This window comes from Myxocyprinus asiaticus, chromosome 28 (genome assembly GCF_019703515.2).
Source record: "Myxocyprinus asiaticus isolate MX2 ecotype Aquarium Trade chromosome 28, UBuf_Myxa_2, whole genome shotgun sequence".
In the NCBI taxonomy this organism is placed as follows: domain Eukaryota; kingdom Metazoa; phylum Chordata; class Actinopteri; order Cypriniformes; family Catostomidae; genus Myxocyprinus; species Myxocyprinus asiaticus.
This window is the reverse complement of record NC_059371.1, coordinates 13,244,758-13,269,610: the sequence shown is the minus strand read 5'-3', so window position 1 is coordinate 13,269,610 and position 24,853 is coordinate 13,244,758. Positions and strand designations below refer to the sequence as shown.

The window sequence follows — 24,853 nt, the reverse complement described above, 5'->3', positions numbered from 1 at the left end:
AGTTTGCGCAGTTACACAAGTTTAATCACTAACCTGCAAACTCATCAACATTACTTTGATCATTCTTGAAGAAGTACAAAAGCCTTCGTAACGTTTGTGTGTATCTGCAGTGCACCTGCCACCAAAGCATCGACATGTCCTGTGCTAGCCATGACGTGGCGTGGTGCTTCTCATCCGGTGTGCGACTGCCTTAACGTTCACAATGCAATGCTCCCATTTCTGTCCACCCATACTGCTTATGGAAACTACGCCAGGGCTGTAACCACCATAGACGCCTATGTTTATATATTAATGGTTATTCAATATTCAGCAGTTTTGTAAGGGTGTTGTTACTCATTTCACATGTGAAGAAATTTACATAATTTACAAATTGAATTCTTTAAGGTACAATAGCATAAATAATATGTTTTATTTTGAGGGTCGAAGAGAGGGTGGAAAATGGTCATGAATAACTGAATTAGAGCTTTTTTGACACAAGAAAGCTTGACTAACATTAGCAGTAGACTTTAGGAGCAAAATGCTACAAAAGTGGAGACTATACATACATTTTGTTGAAGAGACATTTGTATTGCACCAAATCATGACCTCTCAAAATCCCTGTTTCATACATCCCACCAGATATTGCACACACAAGAGGACCTCTTGATGGTAGCCTGTATGCACAGGTCAAAAAGCGTCGTGCTGCAGGCTCAGCCTCCACCAATGGGAGCCCTGCAAGAAGCTCTGATGAGAGACCTAGTCAGCTTCTGTCTGTCAGCACTGATTCTGGACACTCATCCATCCCACCTGACCGCCTCAATGAACCAACACGACCGTCCCCGCCCACTCAGCATGAGAGGGAAGAACTTGACCGGCTCCTGGGTGGAATTGAAGGTGAAGGAAGTGTGAGGGATCGTGACCGAGAGACGGCCATTTTGGACGACGGCGACTCCTTGCCCCCTGAACGAACTGGGTCACTGAGGTTAGGCCGTTCATGTTCGTGTCGGGTGGGCTACCGATCCCAACGTTGTGTCGAGCCTGGATGCGATGGACTCCATCACTTATCCAATGGCTATTACCTTGATCGAACTCCCACCACTAACGGACACACTGGAGCTCCTTCTCCAGGTATGGCGTCGGTCATTGGGCTTTGCCAACACCACAGCGCTCATCCTAACCAGTCCCTGCCACCTCCAGACCTGCTCTGGGACCGCCAACAAGGCCCACAGCACTACCTTCACCGCACTTGCTCAGAGGGGCCATCACGTCACTTGTGCCCGTATCCTTCCCAAGACATCAGCCCCAATCCGCATAGTCTGTCTCCAACTGGGCGACTGCTCTGTAGGGCTGACGAGTACATTCCATACCCCCATCATCACCACAACCATCCGCACCACATGAAACCTTCTGGTCCTTACCATGACGTCATGATGTTAGATGGCCTAGTGACGCCTGGCTGCCCATGTCGGGATTGCTGCCTGCGGCGAGAAGATTTACACACCCTCCGTTTGGACAGAGAAGACGGACTACACTGGGAGCGAGAAGCAGAGCTTCACCGGGATGCTGGGTTGAGGCGTGGTAGAGAGTCTGATATCCAGAGAGGTCCAGAGTTATGGGACCAGGAGTTAGGGCTACGGCGGGGCAGAGAAATGCCACTCCACTGGGACAGAGACAGAGAGGCAGAGCTACAGTGGGAGAGGGAACGAGAAGCAGAATATTGGCACAGAAGGACCACCATATCGCCCTACGTGCCCCACAGTCATGACTTCACAGACAACTTCGATCCCCTGCCTGCCGGCCACCCAGCATACCCCGAACCCTCCCGGTCCCACTCTCACATCCATCTGGATCTCAAATACAGCAGCAGCTCCAATGGATACCAGACGCCACACCAGGCATGCCCCTGCTCCCCCTACCAGCCCTCACCTTCAGAGAGCCGTGGATATGCCTCGGGCTACCAGTCTGAATCCACGTCCCCCCTACCCCCTCCCTCCGCCTCCTGCCCAGGCCCAGTGCCCCACACCAGTGGACCAACAGACAGCCAAACAGACGCACACCCCCAGCAGTACACCTCTGACAGAAATACAGGTGAGAAATAACTTGCTAAAATTATTGATGACTTAAAGTTCAGTCATGAAACTCTACATGGCCCAATCTAATAGGTCCTTTGAAATGTAATCTTTTAGCCAATTAACAAGCGTACTCCCTCTTTGTCTAGCATTTCAATTGCCTCAGTTGTTTATAGATAGCCAGTCTCGCTGCATCACTCTATGAGAGTTTTCTCACTTAAACTCTTCTCCTCTCCAGCACCACCTGGCTACATATGCTTCACAAGGATTGCATTTGTCTAATTGTGCTGCAGCAGCATGCTCAACACACCATGTCAGTGTATGTTCTGGCAGTAGCAAGAATCGTACTTGCTCTGCAGCTGCAGCATACGCAGATCTACACACACATGCATACATTTTGGCAGTGGTGGCCAAAAATATTTGAACCCTTGGTAAATATGAGCAAAGAAGGCTGTGAAAAATTCTTTATTGTTTATCCCTTTGATCTTTCATTAAAAATATTCACAAAAACATATCATCTAATGGATATCAAACAATTGTCAACACAACACAAGTTTTATCAAAAAACAAATATTTTTGTCAAATATACACTGATGGCCAAAAGTTTGGAATAATGTACAGATTTTTCTCTTATGGAAAGAAATTGGTACTTTTATTCACCAAAGTGGCATTCAGCTGATCACAATGTATTTCAAGCTGGCAGTTTGTCCAGATACTCAGGTGACATTTCACCCCACACTTCCTGTAGCACTTGCCATAGATGTGGTTGTCTTGTCGGGCACTTCTTACGTACCTTACAGTCTAGCTGATCCCACAAAAGCTCAATGGGGTTAAGATCCATAACACTCTTTTCCAATTATCTGTTGTCAAATGTCTGTGTTTCTTTGCCCACACTAACCTTTTCTTTTTGTTTTTATAAGAATTTCTAGGGGTGCCAATAATTGTGCCACATGTATATTTGACAAAAATATTTGTTTTTTGATAAAACTTGTGTTGTGTTTGCAATTGTTTGATATCAATTAGAGTATATATTTTTGTGAAAATGTTGAATGAAAGATCAAAAGGATAAACAATAAAGACATATTTTTCACAGCCTGCTTTGCTCATATATACCAAGGGTGCCAATCATTTTGGCCACCACTGTAATTGAATACATTTAGATGTTTGAAAATTCAAGCTTTTGTAAACATGTTTTGAATCATCCAATGATTAAAAACATTTGTAAAACTGCTTCCTTTGCATTCAGTTTGAGTTGTTTAATTTAATCTGATCATATTTGTTTATCAGTCTGTAATGGTTTTTCCATCCCCTCACTCTGTCAGATTGTCCTGGTGCAGTTGGCGTATGCTGGCGCAGTCACATCAACCATGGTTCCCTGCGACGGACACACCGAGATCCACATGCTCCATGTTCCACACCCTCTGATATTTCAGGACCTCCAACACCAGTCCACACTAGCAGCCCATTGCGAACCCAGGAGAGGTGACCAGCTCCAACATTGTGTGGTTATTACTAAGTAGATAAATGCTTTAACTGCTGATTTAATTTTAAGTGATAGTTCACCCTAAAATGATCATTCCGTCTTCATTTACTCACCCTCATATTTTTCCTAACCCGTATGATTTTCTTTCAAATGAGATGATAGGCACACTATTAGGGGCCATTTACACGGCAACATTTTCAACTAAAAATGGAAAATGTCATGGTTACTTGCGTAACCTCCATTCCCTGATGGAGGGAATGAGATGGTGTGTCGATGTAGTGACACTAGGGGTCACTCTTGGGAGCCCGAGACACCTCTGGTCTTTGATAAAAGGCCAATGAAAATTGGCCAGTGGTATTTGCATGCCACTCCCCCGGACATACGGGTATAAAAGGAGCTGGTATGCAACCACTCATTCAGGTTTTATGCTGAGGAGCCGAGACAAGGTCCGGCCATTTCAGCGGGTAGTTCAGCGTTGTGGCAGGAGGGACACATCTGTCACTCACTTGACATTGTGTCGATGTAGTGACACTAGGGGTCCCTATATGAAACGCCGCAACTGGCTGAACTCTGTTATGTGAACTGCCGGTGTGTGACGGGCAGACCACAGTGTGCCTCGTAGCCAGCGCACCAGGCCGACGCGTAACCTCCCCCAACATAGTTAAGAGTGTCAAACGGCCCTTTGGGGACAAGTCGACTACCCAAAAAATAGAGACAGGCTAGCCCAGTCGTGGCCTCTTTTCCTCTTCTTTTTTTCCCACTCCCTAAAAAAGAAGGGGGATTATCCCAAAGGGAGGACACCGCGGAGACCACACCTTGCCCAAAGTGGGGGGGATATTTAAGTGGAAAAATATGTCACATGGTCTTGCCGACCATGTGGAGAGTCTCATGGTAGATCCTACCCAGCAGGGGAGGAGTTACTACAAACATGGAGACTGTGGCAGAGGGGGCTCTGCCGAAGGAAGACACAGTTTGCCAACAGGGAAACGAATTAGCGGAAGATATACATCGCATGGGGTTACCTTACAGGGAACCGCCACATGCAGAGCACCTACCCCAGAACAGGGCTCTTAGTTAGCACGTGTACTGGGCCGGCAGCGAGTCTCTCCGAAAACTCGACTGCCACAGGGCTCGGAGGAAGTCAACCAGGGAACATAGTTTGTGAACACTACTGGGAATTAATGGCACACGTCTTCATCTCAGAGGAGGTGAAAGGCGCTATGTGCAAGCAATACACCCAGCCGGCTATCCCGGGCTTATCCGCTTGTATTGCGTGCCACTACCTGGGACGAAACAGGTTCCACCCGGAGGTTGTAGAACCTTGCAAAGGTGTTGGGTGTTGCCCAGCCCGCTGCTCTTCAAATGTCTGTTAGAGAGGCACCTCTGGCCAGGGCCCAGGAGGCCGCTATACCCCTGGTTGAATAGGCTTGTAGCCCTACCGGGGGCAGCACGTCCTGGGCGTGATATGCCATAGCTATGGCGTCAATGAGCCAGTGAGCGATCCTCTGCTTGGACACAGCGCTTCCTTTCCGCTGTGCACCAAAGCAGACAAAGAGCTGCTCAGAGATCCTAAAGCTCTGCATGCGATCCAAATAGATGCGTAAAGCTCGCACCAGACACAGCAATGACAGGGCTGGGTCTGCCTCCTCCTGCGGCAGCACTCGCAGGTTCACCACCTGGTCCCTAAAAGGAGTCGTGGGAACCTTGGGCACATAGCCCGGTCAGGGTCTCAGGATCACGTGAGAGTAGCCCGGACCGAACTCCAGGCACGTTTCGCTGACAGAGAATGCTTGCAGGTCTCCTACCCTCTTGATGGAAGTGAGCGCAGTCAGGAGGGCAGTCTTCAAAGAGAGTGCCTTTAACTCAGCTGACTGCAAAGGCTCAAAGGGGCTCTCTGTAGACCCTGAAGAACTACAGAGAGGTCCCATGAGGGAACGAGGCGTGGTCTGGAGGGATTCAGCCTCCTGGTGCCTCTCAGGAACCTGATGATCAGGTCGTGCTTCCCTAAGGATTTGCCGTCCACTGTGTCATGGTGTGCTGCTACAGCAGCAACGTACACCTTCAAGGTGGAAGGGGACAGCCGCCCTTCCCACCTCTCCTGCAGGAAGGAAAGCACCAATCCGACTGTGCATCTCTGGGGGTCTTCCCATCGGAAAGAACACCACTTAGCGAACAGACGCCACTTAAAGGCATACAGGCGCCTCGTAGAGGGGGCCCTAGCCTGAGTGATCATGTCTACCACCGCGGGTAGTAGACCGCTTAGGTCTTCCGCGTCCCGTCCAGGGGCCAGACATGGAGATTCCAGAGGTCTGATTGCGGGTGCCAGATGGTGCCCCGTCCCTTAGAAAGAAGGTACTTCCTCAGGGAAATTCACCAGGGGGGCTGTAGCGAGGAGTGTGAGGTCCGAGAACCACGTCTGGGTGGGCCAGTAGGGTGCTACCAGGACAGAGTCTGCGCAAGTAGGCTCACTGGGGGAAACGCATATTTGCGTAGGCCAGGAGGCCAGCCGTGTGCCAGCGTGCCTATGCTGAGGGGTGCCTCAGTCAGGGCGTACCAGAGTGGGCAGTGGGAGGATTCTTGGGAGGTGAACAGGTCTACCTGTGCCTGTCTGAATCGACTCCAAATCAGCTGGACCACCTGAGGGTGGAGTCTCCACTCTCCCTTGAGGGTAACCTGCAATGACAGCGCATCCGCTGTAGTGTTGAGGTCGCCCGGGATGTGAGCGGCTCGACTTGAAGTGCTGCTGACTCCAGAGGAGGAGACGGCGGGCGAGTTGTGACATACAATGGGAGCGCAGACTGCCTTGGCGGTTGACATATGCTACTGTTGCCGTGTTGTCTGTCCAGTCTAACACGTGCTTGCCCTGGATCAACGGCCGGAACCTCCGCAGGGCAAGCAGAACAGCTCGAGGCAGTTGATGTGCCAATGCAGTCGCGGGCCCATCCATAAGCCGGCGGCTGCGTGCCCGTTGCAAACAGCGCCCCAACCCGTTTTGGAGGCGTCCGTCATCCGAGGCGCCTGGAGACCTGCTCTAGGGGAACACCTGCCCATAGAAACGAGAGGTCGGTCCAAGGGCTGAAAAGACGGTGACAGACCGGCGTGATGACCATGCGATGTGTCCCGCAGTGCCATGCCCATCTCGGGACTCGAGTCTGAAGCCAGTGCTGAAGCGGTCTCATATGCATCAAACCAAGCGGGGTGGCCACCGCTGAGGATGCCATATACCCCAGGAACCTCTGAAAGAGTTTCAGCGGAACCGCTGTTTTCAGTTCGAACGCTTTCAAACATGCCAGCACCGACTGTGCGTGGTCGTTCATGAGGCGCGCTGTCAAAGAGACTGAGTCCAACTCCAAACCGAGAAAAGAGATGCTCTGAACCGGAAGGAGCTTGCTCTTTTCCCAGTTGACCCGAAGCTCTAAACGGCTGAGGTGTGAGAGCACCAAGTCCCTGTGTGCACACAACATGTCCCAAGAGTGAGCTAGGATTAGCCAATCATCGAGATAGTTGAGAATGCGAATGCCCACTTCCCTTAACGGGGCAAGGGCTGCCTCTGTGACCTTCGTGAAGATGTGAGGGGACAAGGACAGGCCGAAAGGGAGGACCTTGTACTGATACACCTGACCCTCGAATGCAAACTGCAGGAAGGGTCTGTGTCGAGACGTGGAAGTACGGGGTGCGGGATCTTGAGCCGTGCCAGGGCAGGATATGCCGGAAAGCCTCCCTCTGCTGCTCCACCGTCGAGAACTGCTGGGAAAAGTCCTTGATGTGTCGCCGAATAGGTCAGCCTGGGAGATGGGGGCAGCAAGGAACTGTGTCCTGTAGGCCTCACCCATCTCAACCAGGTTGAGCCAAAGGTGGCACTCCTGGACCACTAATGTGGACATCGTCCGCCCGAGAGACCGCACCATGACCTTCGTCGCTCGGAGAGCAAGGTCGGTCGCCGAGCGCAGTTCCTGCATCAATCCAGGGGCAGAACTACCTTCGTGCAGTTCCTTTAGCGCCTTGGCGGACTTGCAGGAGAGCCATGGCATGCAGGGCGGAGGCGGCTTGTCCAGCGGCACCGTAGGCCTTGGCCGTCAGAGACGACATAAGCCTACAGGCCTTGGACAGGGGCTTTGGGCACCCACGCCAGGTGGCGGCGCTATGCGGGAATAGGTGCACTGCGAGCGCCTTTAACCACCGGGGGATTGCCGAATAGCCCTTGGCCGCCCCACCATCGAGGGTAGTGAAGGCGGGGAAGCTGAAAAGATCGGGACCGGGCAGTAAAAAGTGCCTCCCACGATCTTGTCAGCTCTTCATGCACTTCCGGGAAGAAAGGAACGGGGGCAGAGCGTGGCATTGATCGGCGCCGTAAGCCCAGGAACCAATCATCGAGCCGCGAGGGTTCAGGGAAGAGCGGAGGGTTCCACTCTATCCCAACGCTCGCGGCTGCCCAGGAAACCGCGGGGGGATACACGGCGGAGGCGGTCCCATTGGGGTCCCCAAATTACCCCCAGTGCTAGCCGTGCTGGCCCAATACCCATGGGTATAAGGACTGAGGTGGGGAGCCTCTGGAGTGGCTTGCTTTCTTACGAAGGTATCGCATCGTTGCCATGGACATGTCCTCGCAATGAGTACATGACCCATCCACGAATGCTGTCTCCGCGTGAGCAGTGCCCAGACACGAAAGACAGTGATCATGACCATCAGAAGGCGAGAGATAACGAGCGCAACCAGGAATAACACACAAAGGAAAGGCATCTTTAAAAAGACGCGTCTTTAAAAAGACGTTCCATGTATGCCGCTTTTTTAGAGAAATATACTCTTTTAGTGAAATATACTCTTATTTCTGCCGAAGCACCGCAACAGTCGTGGGAATTCAGCTCAGTGAGTGTCACTACATCGACACAACGTCGAGTGAGTGACAGATAGGGAACTTTTTATACTTTTTGGCTGGTCGTTTACTCAACAACGGCGTTTTGGGGCCTGAAAACGCAAACTTTTGAAAATGGGTTTCAAAGCGCAAGTTTTTAAAATGATGTTATCGTCTCTTTGTAAACATACAAATATGCGAATTTGTGAAAACGATGACATCATGCGCACGTGTATTACATGTTCTATAAAGAATGATGGATTGATAGGTATCAATTTGAGATGTATAATTATCAATATGAATACTGGTGTCTGTGCAAATAACAATAATCAACAATTTATTCATTTGGAATGTTTTGTATGGAGTGTGAACATTGTACAGTAGGCAGAACCTGCAATTTGAAAATCTTGAAATTAATGTATGGATTCAAATGGGAAAAATGTATTTGTATTTTAAATGTTATTTATTTATTTACTTAATTTTATTTTGAATTTAGAGTTTATTGAATTTATTCAGAGTTTATTGAATCATCTTGAGAGTTCAGTCAATAGGCATGTGCGCGGGTACTTCAAAACAACGCGCGAGACATTCAAAACTACAATGGTGGACCACAGGACTGTGTTTGTGCTGCTCAAGATTTTGAGTTTATTGACGCTTCTCCAGCAAAGTAATTGTAGTAATAAAGCAACCTCATCGTCCGTCCAGACAAAATTGCTGGATGCTTTCACCATCTTCATTGTTTGCATTCACCGCTCTGTGGAAAAATGCTTATGTGCACAGGCTCGTAGTGTTTCTTTACAAAGTGACATCGCCAACTACTGGCCTGGCATGCATAATACAGGCTTTTTAGTCGTTTTTGTGGATCCGTGTGAACGGGGATTGTTTTGACAACGTTGTCGTCTGTACGCGAAACTTTACAAAAATGCAAAGGAAAAACGTTTCCGTTTTTAGTACATCGTTGTCGTGTAAACGTACCCTTCGTGACTTGGAGCCTCAGTTAGGTCTGAACCATTTGGAATCTAATTGCGATTATTTAGAAAAATAGTTTTTGAACTATGATACGATAAACATAGAAAAAGAAAAAAGTGTAAGTGATTACTTTTAAACAAGATTACTTTTTTGAGATTACTAACTTGAATATTATTTTATTGTAATATCATAATAATAATAATAATAATTATAAGTTAAGAAATGTTATTATTATTATTATTATTATTATTATTATTATTAAATTGTAATTTATTTCTTTAATAATTTCTTAACTTGCTTGTGACTTTGCTATGCTATGCTGGTTAAACACACTCAAGCCTTTATTTAGTCAGAAAACTAAGGACCAAACTTTGTTGTTTGCAACTGAGTTGACAAATGTCTTTTAATGCAGTGAAATTCTCTCATCTCCCTTTCTGTCCACAAAAACCCTGTGTCATGGGGTTATTTTAGATTTGTATAATAATTTGTAGCAGCCAAAAATATGTAAAATTACACAAATATGCAATTTAATTAAATGTGGAGCGCTTTAAATATAATGCGCTCAGCGCACGATAGCACACCGAACCAAACTCAGAGCACATCTGTTATTCAGGACACCAAATAGATAGAATTTTTATACCAAAATTTTTATTTATTTAATTAAGTCGCAGCCCTCGTCGCAATTTCGATTTTATTTATATGAATACTATACACTACAGTCACTATGCCTAGTGCACGTAATGAGCAGTGAATGCAGTGCACTGAGGCTTATTTATTTAATTAGTTGCAGCTTTGTTGCAATTTCGATTCTACGGATATGAATAGAACAGTCATAGCATGTTTGCGTAACAACAGTGAATGATGACTGTGATGTGAGTAAGTGATGACATTTTTTTTTCATTTTTTTGGTGAATTAACCCTTTAACATTGTATTAATTTTTTTTTTTCTGGTTTTCCAGCCCCAGTCTGAGTGTCCGTGAATATGACACGAGAGAGATGAACAGTGAAAACAGTTCAGCCCACTCCCACAACAGGCCTTACCATCCTGCCCTGCAGTCCAGCAGCACCAATCAGGTGCCTCGGCAAACTGTACTTTCATCTAATCAAGAGATTACTGAGACACACACCTTTCCTGCCACGCCCACCACCATCCAACAACTCTCCACATATTCCACGCCTACAACACTCCCAACCCCACAAATCCCCACCAGACCAGAACACTCCACCCCTTTAACACCCCCATCAGAATCTAATCAACCACAGACTTACTGCTCGCCTACTGCTGCAACAGTGCCACCCACAGGGGAAATGGTACTTATGCCCCAGACAGCCCAACCTGAGACTGTTAAACAAGTAACCCCACATTCTGTTAGCCCTCCACAGCCCTCCTCTCCTGTCCCTGCTGAGTCCATCCCACCTAACCCGCAGTCTAATGGAGGGTCACCATCTCCTGAGCCAGATGCCCCTAAACCTGCTTCCTCTGCCCCTGCGTCCTCACAACCGCCCGTTGGAGACCATGAGAGCTCTTCTTCACCCGAACCGCCAGTGCCTGGGTTCGCAACACTAGGCAGGAAGCTAATGCTGGGCTCTGATACCTCACTTCCTGCTGGACACATGCAAGTGTGCACCAGCATGGATGGAAGTCCAAACTCCTCAATGGGACATTCCACACCTACCTTCCCTCTCGGCTCAGCCTGCTGCACCCCGTCTCCACCGGCAAGCTCCTACTCAGGGTGTCCAGCCGTCTCTGTTCCACAGCCTCCGCTTCCCGAAAAACGCCGCCAATCTGGGCTGCCAGGCTCGCCCAATGGGAGGTCTGGAACCTTGAGGGCATCCATGGGTCACCCGCCCTCTGGACAGCACCATGTTACGTTCTCCTCTTCAGTAGGAGAGCTGACTGTGCCTGCTGGACAGGTAGATGTCGGTGTGGAGGTTGAAATGGGCAGCCGTGTCAGTGTGAAATTTGTGCAGGACAGCTCTCGGTTTTGGTATAAACCTGGCATCTCCAGAGAGCAAGGTGAGACAAGAAACCTGATGGCTTTGCAAGTCTCATCACTGGGATATATTTAACTACATTAAATTAATGACATAATTTTTTGTTGGTTTGATTGTTTGTTTGTTTTTGTTTTTGCTAGTCCAGTTGAGCCAGTAGATTTTTATTTGTCCTACCAACATTTTAACTGGCCCCACTACAAAACTTTTATTACGTGAACTTTTATTTTTGCAATGTATGTGCCTGGGGAATTTTTTAATTATAATTTTTTCAATTATTTTTCTATGCTTTTTGTTTAACTGACAGAAGATTACGGTTTAAGAATTCCACACATTGAAAGAGGGACCTTTTCCATATGTAGAGACCAGAATATCATAGACATAGGAGGGGCTTTTTTTACTTGGGCCAATAAGCAACCACACAGAAAACCCAAGCAGTCACTTAGCAACCACATAACAGTGTGCTTATGCTGTGTTCACATCGTGTCGGAATTACTGAAATTACGAGGTGGCAACTCAGAGGTTCTACTCGGAGCCATTCATGTCCTGGGAACTCAGAAGCTATTTGTTTCTATGACAACACTCATAATGCCAAAATGGCTTTGTTGTTGATAACAGCAAAATATTTATCACTACATCAATTCATTAATCCACCTTGATATGTTATTGCAAAATGTTTAAGAACAAAGAAACCGCTCCAGGTAACATTGGCATAATAAGATGGCATATCAAAAAGAAATATGTGTTCACTGTTGAGGGCGCTGCCGTATTGGTTCTTTTCACATGACATCATGACTGTCAAGTCAGAGCTTGTAATTAGGAGCTTATGAAGACGTGAATGCTTTTAATTCCGACATGACATGAACACATCATTAAAACTACTCCTTTGCAACTGCATAGCAACACTCTGGTATCCACCCACAACACTGCAGCATTGTGGTGAATTTTATTTTTTATTTTTGTTATTTTTATCCCCTTTTCTTCCAATTTGGAATGCCAAATTCCCACAACTTAGTAGGTTCTCGTGGTGGCGCGGTTACTCATTTCAATCCGGGTGGCGGAGGACAAGTCCCAGTTGCCTCCGCTTCAAACTCAGTTGTCTCCGCATCAAGCCACGCATCTTATCATGTGGCTCATTGTACATGACACCGCGGAGACTCCACACATTGTGGTGAATTTTTCATAGTTTTTAAAGAAGCAAAAACACAACAATGATTACCTCTATGTACCAAACGTATATATATATATTTTTTTGCTTAACAGAATATGTTAAATGGCATATTGTTACTTACAGCAGATAATCCCAATTAAAACAAGCACAAACACAATGTAACACGGTGCATAGATGTTGAAATGATCCTAACTGAGCAATGTGAAATGCAAACCTGGCTTTATAAACAAAATAAAATAAATCTGTCATGGTCACACATGCTTGTTGCATGCACTGATGCTTGAGACTGCCTGACAAGGACAGAAGATGCAAGAAGTCAGAGATTCTCTGCCGCTAGCAAATAAACAGTTACAAATTATCGGTAAAACTTTACAGTAAGGTTCTATTTGTTCCCTTTCGTAGGAATTTGAGCTGCGTAATCACATTGGGACATGCCCTGAGTGTCACATGGTCTGAAGCCCTTGTACAATCACACCAATTTATTGGCTGGTGGTGTTTAAGCGACGCACCTAGGGAGCTACGTCATGGGCTCCATAAAAGCAAGTCAGATTTTCTGTTCTTCAGTGCAAGATTTTGTCCAAGTCCGTGTTTGTTCCAACGAATCACAGCGAAGCAAGGACTATTAATCCTCCCTTTTGAGTGGCGAACCTGTAAGGATGTCGTATATACAGCGTAGATTTCAGAGCAATTTGAATGTGTTTTTTCCAAAAATTACAAGGGTCCGACGGGGACAGCTGTGCTTTTCAAGGCTCACAATTTCTCACCACGAGGCGTTATCCCCAATTGTTCCAGTTCCATGGCCTCCAGATTTGGAGCTCCGTGTGCGGGGGCCATTTGGGATTTCGGAGAAGTTTGGAGTGCAAATGGACATCGGGTTCTTCCTCGTGTTTGTTGACCTCCCCCTAAGCGAAAGCACGAGTCTCATCGGACATGCTCTTAGGCCTAGCTTGGCGGCCATTTTCTGACAAATGAAGCATCTGAAAGAGTTACCATGCACGTCTTGAGCCATTGCCATTAAAGAACGCTGTATGAGAGATTTCGTCATTGGAAGGTAAGGAACAAATTGGCTCCTTTTTCCCTATTGTCATTGTCTGTGTCGTTCTGTGAGAATGCACATGAATAAGGCACTTTGTGTACAGCACGAAGTGAAAATCCATTTCACTGCCCTATTGGTACAGTGCTGGATTTTTTTTGCAAGAGCATTTTGGGGCCGGGATTGCCCCGGCAGCACTTAAAGTCTATGTTGCCGCTATAGCGGCTGAGCATGCACTAATCAATGGACTCTCTGTCAGTAGACAGTCTCTTGTCTCTCGTTTTATGCACGGGGTATGCAGGCTTAGACCTTTTCATCCCGTCTGCGTTCCCTTATGGGATTTATCTGTTGTTTTAGAGGTGCTCTCGGGTGCTCTGTTTGAGCCCTTGGCAACAGTCGCTGATAAGTTTCTGACTCTTAAAATGACCCTGCTAGTAGCATTGGCATCATTTAAAAGGGTGTGTGATTTGCATGCCTTGTCGATCAATCCCTTATGTATGGATTTTGCGGCAGGGTGTTTAAGAGTGGTGTTAAGACCTCGTTTGGGCTATTTTCCCAAGGTCGTTTCTACATCATTTCGCTCACAGACTATACATTTTCAGGCTTTCTATCCTCCCCCATTTGAGTTGGAGGAGCATGAAAGATTGCATATGCTTTGCCAAATTCAGGCACTGCGAGTTTATGTTTACTGTACTAGCCAGTGGCATAAGTCAGAGCAGTTGTTTGTGTGCTTTGGTGGCCGCAACAAGGATTTTTCGGTGTCCAAGCAAAGACTGTCTCGTTGGCTTACTGATACAGTTTCAAGTGCTTACGAAGCACACAGTTTACCTTCACCTTCGGGTATTCAAGCCCATTCAGCGAGGAGCATGGCATCCTCATGGGCTTTGGCTAGAGGTGTGTCCTTGGAGGACATTTGTATGGCGGCAGGGTGGTCCTCTTCCCATACATTTGTTAGATTTTATAATCTGAATGAGTTTGACTTATGCTTCCCAGGTTCTCTCTGTTAGAACAGGGGTAAACATAATTTTCTCTGTTTTATTCAGATGCTTTAGCTCACTTGTGTGCCACTACATGCTTGCCACATGGGCGTAGACAGTAGTCAGCTACTGTTCGCATTGTGTGAATGTATATAGTTCCCAATTTGATTATGCAGCTCGTATTCCTACGAAAGGGAACGTCTCGGTTATGTGAAGCGTAACCCTGGTTCCTTAAGTGGGAACGAGATGCTGCATAAGCTGGCCATACTCTCTAGCAGCTGCATAGGCTCGTACCTTCCTGCAGGAAATTTCGATGGCGCCAAAGCGAGCGCATTTATGGAGCCCATGACGTAGCTCCCTAGGGGCATCGCTTAAGCAACCAGCCAGTAAATTTGCATGATTGTACAAGGGCTTCAGACCACGTGACACTCAGGGTGTGTCCCAATGCTATTACGCAGCGTCTCGTTCCCACTCAGGGAACCAGGGTTACCTTTCACGTAACCAAGACGTTAATTCGTTAGGTATCCTGAACTAACAATATAATATTACAACATTTATTCAATACTCAAGTAAGGGATAATGTACAGTCAGCCGGTAGTTAACGCACAATAATCCCCGACAGGGTAATTCGCGGAGGGGTCTTGTATCATCCTGAAGTGGTTTATTTTGCGATAACAATCGGCTGACTGTACATTATCCCACTTATTACACGGTTACTAACAAAATAAATAAATACATGGACATAAAATATTGATTTGCATTGAAATTATGTAATTTGAGAAGAAAGAAATCGCTAAACAGCTGAAATCAACCTCTGGTTTGCATAGGAGTTCTGTTGGTGTTTATTTTGTGAAAATGACAATCTGACTCCTCAAAATTCAATACAAGACTTATTTCCAAATAAACAAATAAATGGACATGAAACACTGATTTGTGCTTAAATTATGTAATTATGTGAGAAGAAATAAATCGCTGAACAGCTGAAATTCACCTCCGGTTTGCGTTGGAGTTCTATTGTTCTGTCTGACTGCTCATTATGCATTGCATTTTATTACAAGACTGCTTGCCAAATAAGTAAATGAATTCACATGAAACATTGTTTTGAGTTGAAATTATTTTATTAGATGTGTAATAATCTTGGTTAATGCTAGTTAATAAAAATACAGTTGTTCATTGTTAGCTCATGTTAGTTCATAATGCATTAACTAATGATAAAAAAAAGTACAACTTTTAATACTAAAAAATGTATTAGTATATGTTCAAATTTACATTAACCAAGATTAATAAGTACTGTAAAAGTATTGTTCATTGTTAGTTCATATTAACTAATGTAATTAACTAATGTCAACAAGTGGAACCTTGTTGTAAAGCTTTAACAAATTATCAGTGAAAATATTGGCGGTAATCCACAATCGGCACAATATAAACATTTTCATTTTCCCAGTTATCGGACAATAATATATCAACTGCCAACATACTGTATCATACGCCCCTAAAAAATTGGTTTACTATACTGAGTTAATTATGTGACAGTTCTTGTGCTCATTCCATACAGAACCATCTTGTGTTTCATTCCATGCAGACGACATTTGCTTAAACAGCTTTATCTGTGCAAATGCAATTTAAACAGACGTGTCTTTTTATGACTGGCGTTGTGCTGTTGTGCTTTTGCACATGCTTCAACAGATTGCTGTAACATCTGCTCTGGATGCTTTTTTAAATGCCGATGTCTCATTAAACTGTCCTGTCTCCCTGTCAAACAGCTATAGCAGCACTGAAGGAAAGAGAGCCAGGGGCCTTCCTCATCCGAGACAGTAACTCCTTCCAGGGGGCCTACGGGCTGGCCCTGAAAGTGGCCAGCCCGCCTCCCAATGTCAGTAACCACAGCAGCAAAGGTATGCCACATCTGCAGGCATTTCCCCATACAAACATTTGTCTTGCTTCAACGTTGCTCCCAAAGCTGTCTGTCTGCACGGGAAATGCACGACTGAACCTGAAGTACTCTAGCAGAGCTAAAACATGGAAAGAAGTTACTTCAAAATATCGTTTTCAGTTTATTAGTCTTGATTTGCAATAAAAAATATTTAAAAATCCTTAAAACGATACATTTACTTATGAAGCAAAATGACATATGATATAAAGTCTTGTTTGCAGAGAAAACTAACAAAACTATTTGCCAGTGAAGTAAGAAAAATAAACTTTTCTTTTTAAGTACATTTACGTTTCCTTATTCTTGTTGTAAGCATAAACCTCATCACATTTTGTCAGAGTTCTCTGAAAGCAAGACTTGACTGTCATGTTGCCTATCAAAAAAATGCTTCATGTTTTAAGGATGTCTAGAGATTTTTACTGGAAAACAAAAATAGAGCATTGGTGTTTTTGATCCTGTTGCTGTTGCTGCACATGAGGCCATGTGTTACAGTGATTTTTCCATGGTTAAGGGGTTTTAAGCACTCCACTTCACTTCATGCCAAAGAACACCCCATACCCGTAGTAAAATCACAGTAACACGCGGCCTCTTGTGGCCTATTGCTTTATTCGCTGTCATAATTAATACCATTCCAAGTGAAAACGTGAGCACTGTTGTTTACTTTGGAACTTCTCAACTAAGACGGCATTTGAAACTGCTTTGGGAAAGTTTTGTATTACTTGTGGCTTTAAGCAATTACAAATGTTGGTCTAAGTATTCATTAAACACAAGCAGAGTGCAGGAGTTTGAGACATCAAACCTCTTGATTTGTATTCATTCATTGTTAGCATCATAGTGTGCATTAATGTTGTGGTCTGCTCTGTGCATATCGTTTCCTGTCTGTGAGCAGGGGGAGATCCTCTGGAACAGCTGGTTCGACACTTCCTTATTGAGACAGGCCCCCGAGGAGTGAAGATCAAGGGCTGTCATAATGAACCCTACTTTGGTAAGCAACACAGTTCAGTTCAGGAATCCTCACTAAATTTCCATGGGACTGCTCGCCAGAAACAGATTAAGCTTAGGTCTAGACTAAAGCTTAAAGGAATATTCCGGGTTCAACACAAGTTAAGCTCAATCGACAGCATTTGTGCCATAATGTTGATGACCACAAAAATTTCAAATCATCCTTTCTTTTCTTTACAAAAAGCAAAATCAAGGTTACAGTGAGGCACTTACAATGGAAGTGAATGGGGCCAATTTTTGGAGGGTGTAAAGGCAGAAATGTGAAGCTTATAACTTTATAAAAGCACTTACATTAATTATTCTGTTAAAACTCATGTATTATATGATATGTAAAGTTGTTTAAATCATCATTTTTACTCTCATGTTAGGGTTTTAGGGTTTGTTGACATTACATCATCATGGCAACGAAGTTGTAAAATTGGCTATAACTTTACATAGAAGAGGTTAGTAAGTGATTTTATCACACAAAAATCATGTTTACGTGCATATTGTTTATGTCTTGTGGCTATACTTTTAAAAGATTGAGTATTTTAACATTTAAAAATTGGCCCCATTCACTTATAGTGCCTCACTGGAACCCTGATTTTTGCTTTTTTTAAAGAAAAGGAGGGACGAGTCAAAATACATGTTTGTGGTAATCAACATAATGCCACAAATGCTTTCGATTGAGCTTAACTTGCATTGAACCTGGAATATTCCTTTAAGCTTAAAGGAATGATCTGGGTAAAATGCAAGGAATGCTATGATGCTGTCGATTACCATAGACAATTATTTTGACTTTTATAAAAAAAAATAAAAAATAAAAAAAGAGTCAAACTCAGAACTCAGTTTATAGAAAACAAACAAAAATGGCAAACCATTGCACCAGGATAAAAGTAAAAAATTCATAAATATAGCCACAAGACAAATAATATGTGTTCACATGAGAAAAGTATGATAAAACCACTTACTAACATTGTTGAACTTGTATTATGGTCAGGCAAAGCTGCTCAACCCTGTAAATTTCAAATGAGATGCACAAGGATAACAGAAAGGGATATGCAAAGTACTGTTTACATGGAGCAAACTCCACTCATGTGTTTAGTTGATAACGCATAAACAGAAGTTTATCCGCCTAGAACAGCAGTGCCTCTTTTTTGTGGAAGAATTAATATAAGAGTTATAACAAAAATACAAACTGGACATTTCTGCTTTCAATCTCTTTAGAATGCTTTGCCCCATAGTCAAAATGATTGTCTGTGGTAATGGATAACATGTCACAGATGCTGTCCACAGAACTTAACTTGGTTTGAACCCAGAGCATTCCTTGAAGTTGTGGTTCTCGTATGAAAATCTCTTGTGTTTCTAGACTGGACTTGATCTGCATTTGGAAGACCTTTATCTGAGTAAAAATGTGTTGTGTATGGAACTGCCAATTTGTATAATGAAAGTTGAGCTCAGGTTTGTGTGAAAATTAGTTCGCACTTTTCTGAGATATCTGTGTGGGGGATCAGTTTGCTCTATGCATGCAAGGTATTCAGACAGCAGTACAGTCCAATCTATGTCATATCTCTGTCATGTACTCTAACAGAATGCACAAAATGCCAAATAGCTCTGAACTTTGCCTCATAGAGAGTGAAAGTACAGTCATGAGTTTTAGGAGTTTAGATAAAGTTTTTTTGGTATTAGAGCACCAGAGAGCTCTAGCATGTTTTATTATTAATTCTTTATGTCTGCGTGACTGTGATTAGTTACCATCTGGCTTCAGTCTGATCTTTTTGAGGTTATTTTTAAGGTAAATAAGGTTGAATCGTTATGAAAAAGAAATGCTGAGCTCCTCTCCCTTTCTCTCTGTGTGGTTGGTAGGGAGTCTTTCAGCACTTGTGTATCAGCATTCCATTACACCGATCTCTCTGCCCTGTGCCCTCCACATCCCAGAGAAAGGTAAACAGAACAGCGCACATCAGCACTCACAGTCAGCTCAACACATCATGCTGACATATCACCATATAATGAAAGCACTACCACAACTTAGACGACAGTATGAGGTTAAGGTTTGTTTCATGATTATGAAAAGAAGGTTTTTTGGGGAATTTTTAGGCTTAAAATGAATGGTTGATTTAAGCTTTCAAAAGTATTTTCCCAAAACTACAGCATCAGTGACATTGTGCAAAGATTGTACTACCGGTCAAAAGTTTGGACACATATACTCTTAATTGTTACTTTTGTTTACTATTAAGAATAATAGTAAAAGTCATCAAAACTTTGAAATGACACAAATGGAAGTATAAGAATTATGCAGTGATACGTTTTTTTTAAACAAATCAGTTTTAGCTTTTCAAAGCTGTTCTCTGTTCTCTTCACCAACTTCATGTGGTGAAGTCTGAGATGCTTTTTAAATTTTATTTAGTGTGTATGTTTGGCAGCTGTTGGCTGCATTTCCTTCACAATCTGGTCCAACTCATTCATTTAAAACAAAAATGCGTAGAAATGTATGCATCTAAGTAAAGTCTCATTAAACTATTTTCAGTCTCTCTAGTTATTTTATTGTTGTTTTTTTTATTGGTCTACTAACAATTTCCAACAGTGTATGTACATGTAGCACATGAGATTTATGCAATTTTTTCTTAAAATCTTGAAAATTCCCACCACAGTGTCTTTTCGAGCACATCTCAAATTCTGTTTTTTTTTTTTACTTGCTAATGTTAATTTCATAGCTGACATTTAATATACAGTATCCTAAATGCACAATATTAAAAATATTTTCACACTTTTTGCATAATTAAGCAAAATTACAGCTTGATTTGAAATAACACCTAATAAAAATATTTTGCTCACAAGTGATATTTACTTTGAATTGTCTGTTTTCTTCAAAAATCACTTGCTTAAAATTTCATCTCAAGCATGCTCTTCACTGACACTTTTGTCCACTTGGTTAATAAGTAAACTAACTTTTGAGAAAACTTTATTAGATGCGAAATTGTTTGTTGTGGGGGCAATGACGCCACAATTGTGGGATGTCATCATTTTTGAAAAACAATTATAGAAATCATATTCACACAATAAATATTGAAATGGTTTATGTTTATTTCACTCTTTGTTTAGAGCATCATGATTAGCACAGTTATACACATGCAATAATTAATATTTTTACAATTAATTTCCATAGTTTATTGAAAGTCTTGGTTTGGGACAAGGCTAAAGCAGTAAAATTCATACATAAAAGGCATTAGAAAAGTACCAAAAATAAATGATGAAGGCCTGGCAAAAAGTTTCCAATTTAGTTTTAATGAGATGAAAAAAGTTGAAATCGTTTTGAGTTAATAAAAATCAACCCCTGGGACAGGGAAGTCCCCAAAGCTGAAGTAATCCCCATATATAAGCAATTTTACTAGCAATTTTAAGGTTTAAGTTGGAAATCACTGAATGTATGCTTTTAGATCTCATTTGTTATGTTGTCTTTAAATGCTTTGCAGTGCTACTAGCCTGTAATTGTTTTGTCACTTCCTCAGACCCAATAGGAGAAGTCCCGGAGGTTCAGCCAGTCAGTAATATGAGTACAGCTGCAGACCTTCTCAAACAGGGAGCAGGTGAGTGTGTCCTTATGTTATTCCATCTTTAACCCATCTCTCCCTTTTTATAAGTTGCCATCCCTCTTTATTAATCTATGCCTCTTTCTCCTCAGCCTGTAATGTGCTATACCTGAACTCAGTAGAGACTGAGTCGCTGACGGGGCCCCAGGCTATTGCTAAGGCCACGGGGGCCACAATGACACGCAACCCTCGGCCCTCTGCCACAGTGGTCCACTTTAAGGTGTCGGCCCAGGGCATTACACTGACGGACAGCCAACGCAGGTATGGCCACTGACCTCAACTTAACTGTGTTTTCACAATGAAAGTAATGGTAGGGAAAACACACTTTCAGAAAAGACAACCCTATAATTTTCCAGTTATATATGAAAAGAGCACAGTGCCACAAACTGAGCAATAGAAAGATGTGGACAGATTGTTCATACTGTCACTTAGAGTTTAACTGTGAGAGGTTTGGGTTTTGCAGGGTGTTCTTCAGAAGACATTACCCCATCAACAGTGTGACTTTCAGCAGTGTGGACCCACAGGACAGAAGGTGAGGTTGTGGTGAGAGAAATGCGTTGACTGTCTACAAAGTGAAATTTAGGATTTTATTTTCAAAGTCTGTGTTTATATTTCCACTCTATATATCATCTGTGGTTATGTATTTTCTTTTGGAAAATGAATTCAATGTAGCCTTATTTTATTTGTACACGTATGTTTCTTGACTAGAGCTAGTCGTAGAACCAAGGGCATAGCCAGGAAATTACTTTTGGGTGGGCCTAAATAAAAAATGGATGGGCAGAGTTTTCAGACACAGATTTTTTTTCCAAAATTTTCCTTAACAACAGAGAAGCGGTGCAATCAAACAGTTCTTTCACACTTCTTAAAATCAGAGTTTATTAAGTTTTTAATAATGTTTTAAATGATTTAGAGCAAGACGAGTTGAGTTGGGGGACAAAGCAGGGAAGCTTTTGGCTAGATATATAAAGCAGAGAGAGTCTTTTTCTAGCATTCCCTCAGTGAAATCTGCTGGTGGTGAAATATTTACCTCGGCCATTGATATTAATAATGCTTTTAAAGAATTCTATCATGATCTCTATAGTTCCAGGTCTTCATCCACCGATGAAGCTACTAGGAACTTTGTGGAACCATTAGATCTCCCTAAACTGACCACTGAGCAAAAAAATTCTCTTGATTCTGAGATAACCTTGGAGGAGCTTGACGAGATAATTAAGGCCCTGCCTACAGGCAAGGCTCTGGGGCCAGATGCTACAGAACTGGCTCCACTTTTGCTAGAAGTTTATACTGATTCATTAAAGAATGGAAAGCTTCCTCCAACCATGACACAAGCCTGGATCAGTCTGATTCTTAAAAAGGACAAAGATCCAAGCGAGTGTAAGAGTTACCATCCAATTTCCTTGATCCAGCTAGACGTTAAAAGTTTGTCAAAAATTCTGGCTATTCGATTAAGTAAAGTTATGACATCACTTATACATATAGATCAGGTGGGGTTTATTCAGGGTCGTAGCTCTTCGGATAATATTAGGCGTCTCATCAATATCATGTGGTCAGTAGCGAATGATCAGACTCCGATCACTGCCATCTCACTTGACACCGAAAAGGCGTTTGATATGGTAGAATGGGATTATCTTTTTAAGATTTTGGAAACGTACGGGTTCGGGAACACTTTTATTGAATGGATGGATGGATTAAGTTGCTTTATAGACACCCGGTAGCGGCGGTACAAACAAATGGATTAATTTCAGATTATTTTACTCTGGATAGGGGCACCCGGCAGGGTTACCCTCTTTCCCCATTATTGTTCTGTCTTGCCCTGGAACCATTAGCAGCCGCGATAAGAAAGGAGGATGATTTTCCAGGGGTGACGGCGGGAGGTGTGGCGCATAAGCTTTACGCAGATGCTATTTTATTGTTCGTCTCCGACCCCATTAGATCTATGCCTTGCCTCCATAGAATTATTAATTCCTTTTCTAAGTTCTCAGGTTACAGAGTCAATTGGTCTAAATCCGAAGCTTTGGCTCTGACAGCGTACTGTCCAATAATAGATTTTCTGGTGATTACTGCTTTTGGAAAAGGTCATGAGGCATCAGTGTATTACTCCCTGCTAATGCAGAGTCTGCGGGACAGAGTTTTAAATTCTCTCAAAAGATTATGGGAGGAAGATTTAAACTTGGTATTGGAGGAGGGAGTGTGGGCTAGGATTCTAAAAAACATCAAGTCTACATCTAGAGACGCAAGGGTTCGCCTTATGCAATTTAAGATTTTACATCGATTTTATTGGACCCCCTCTAGATTATATAAACTTGGTCTTAAAGACACACCCACCTGCTGGCAATGCCAATCAGAAGCTGGAGACACAACCCATGTCTTTTGGGAGTGTGTTAAGATCCAAGATTTTTGGTTGAAGGTTCAGAGTTATTTGTGTAACGATTTGGGCACTCAAATTTTACTTTGCTCCAAACTTTGTATTTTGGGTGATGGGGCGGTCATAAATTTGGGGGACAAATATATAAAAAATTTAATATATATTTGAAGTCAGGCCCACCCCGGCCCACCCTTGGCTACGCCACTGCGTAGAACTACAGTAAAATGAAATCTTATGAGCTTTTAACACAAAATAATCAGGTGTTGCATGAATCTGTGCCGGCTGCTCTGTCTCTCTGTGTATATGTGCATAAATGTTTTTTTGTTGATCCATAAATGTGAATTTTCAGTGTGTTAAACATAAGCTTTAGGGCTCATGATTTATAAATGTCCTGCCCTGTGCAGACAAAACAGACATGTTTTTTTTTTTTTTTTTTCAATGATTACTCTGCACCTTGTAAACTGTTTGGTATCTGTGATTTGTATTTCACAAAGAATTTGTTCACCTCAGACCAGTTATCAGTGTGAGGCAATAATCTGAAACCAGACGTTACAGGTCAGAGCTTCTAAAATCAGTGTGTACCACCTGTCAGCCCCGGCACCGGGGGCGTAAGCAGGATTTGCCTTTTAGATGGGCCTCCAAAAAACTTGGGCATGAGTGCTTACTGTTTGGGCTGGGTGGGTATTAATTTCTTACAGTGCTGTTGAAGTGTTTATATCAAACTACCTGATTAACAACACGTCTGGTTTAAAGGCACAGATATTTAAAGGCAACTCAGTCGCCCCCTTGAGGACTGAGGGTTTTTTATTTTATCACCACAGTAATGCAAAAACATGTTATGTATGTACACCGGGACCATCTATGTTTGCATACTTGTGCTGAGTATGTTTCTGGCTTTGAAATGAGAGCATGTTCATGTATGTGGCTGCAGCTGTCTTTTGTGCGAGTATGCAAGTCTGTTCCTCAGTGTTGTCTCTGTCTCCCTCTTGCTGCCATAGGTGGACTAACTCAGACAGCACGACCTCTAAGTAAGTCTATATGTTGAAATGTGTGTCTTGTCTGGACTGTTACAGGAGCTTGTGTCTTTTCTATGTTGCTGCTGAGTGATTGATAGTAAGCTGATTATGTGCTTATGGGCATGTTCATTTAGTCTTAGATTGTTGTAATAATTCTTATAATGATCATCCTGTCTGTCAACTCCCATATTGTTATATTCTCACTTTGTTAAACCCATTTTCCTATCAGATAGAAAAAGAAGCAGGCCTCAGTTGATATTTATAACATTTAGTGGTGTTTAATGAGGCAAGCATCACTATAACTACTGCTCATACTCAGGTTATGTATGTTTAACCTTTTAGGAAGACGCATTCTCACGTGTCCCATCAGACCAAACACTCCATGATATCACTCATTATGTGGATTGTATGTCCGACAGATCTTTCTGTCCACACTTACTCAC

The 24,853-nt window shown here is 43.3% G+C and overlaps 1 protein-coding gene across 3 annotated transcripts in view; it reads left to right on the top strand.

Annotated features, from left to right (window-relative positions):
• Positions 1–24,853, top strand: part of LOC127418972 (tensin-2-like) — a 79,659-nt gene that overhangs the window by 52,170 nt on the left and 2,636 nt on the right. For 2 of the 3 annotated variants that reach the window (XM_051659921.1, XM_051659923.1), the window contains exons 18-27: positions 619–2,067; positions 3,371–3,530; positions 10,312–11,369; positions 16,289–16,420; positions 17,345–17,440; positions 19,303–19,380; positions 20,949–21,026; positions 21,122–21,290; positions 21,493–21,561; positions 24,393–24,422. In XM_051659921.1, the coding sequence (XP_051515881.1) occupies positions 619–2,067; positions 3,371–3,530; positions 10,312–11,369; positions 16,289–16,420; positions 17,345–17,440; positions 19,303–19,380; positions 20,949–21,026; positions 21,122–21,290; positions 21,493–21,561; positions 24,393–24,422 (3,319 nt within the window). The remainder of the gene's footprint in view (positions 1–618; positions 2,068–3,370; positions 3,531–10,311; positions 11,370–16,288; positions 16,421–17,344; positions 17,441–19,302; positions 19,381–20,948; positions 21,027–21,121; positions 21,291–21,492; positions 21,562–24,392; positions 24,423–24,853) is intronic. The other variant, XM_051659922.1, reaches the window with a different exon arrangement.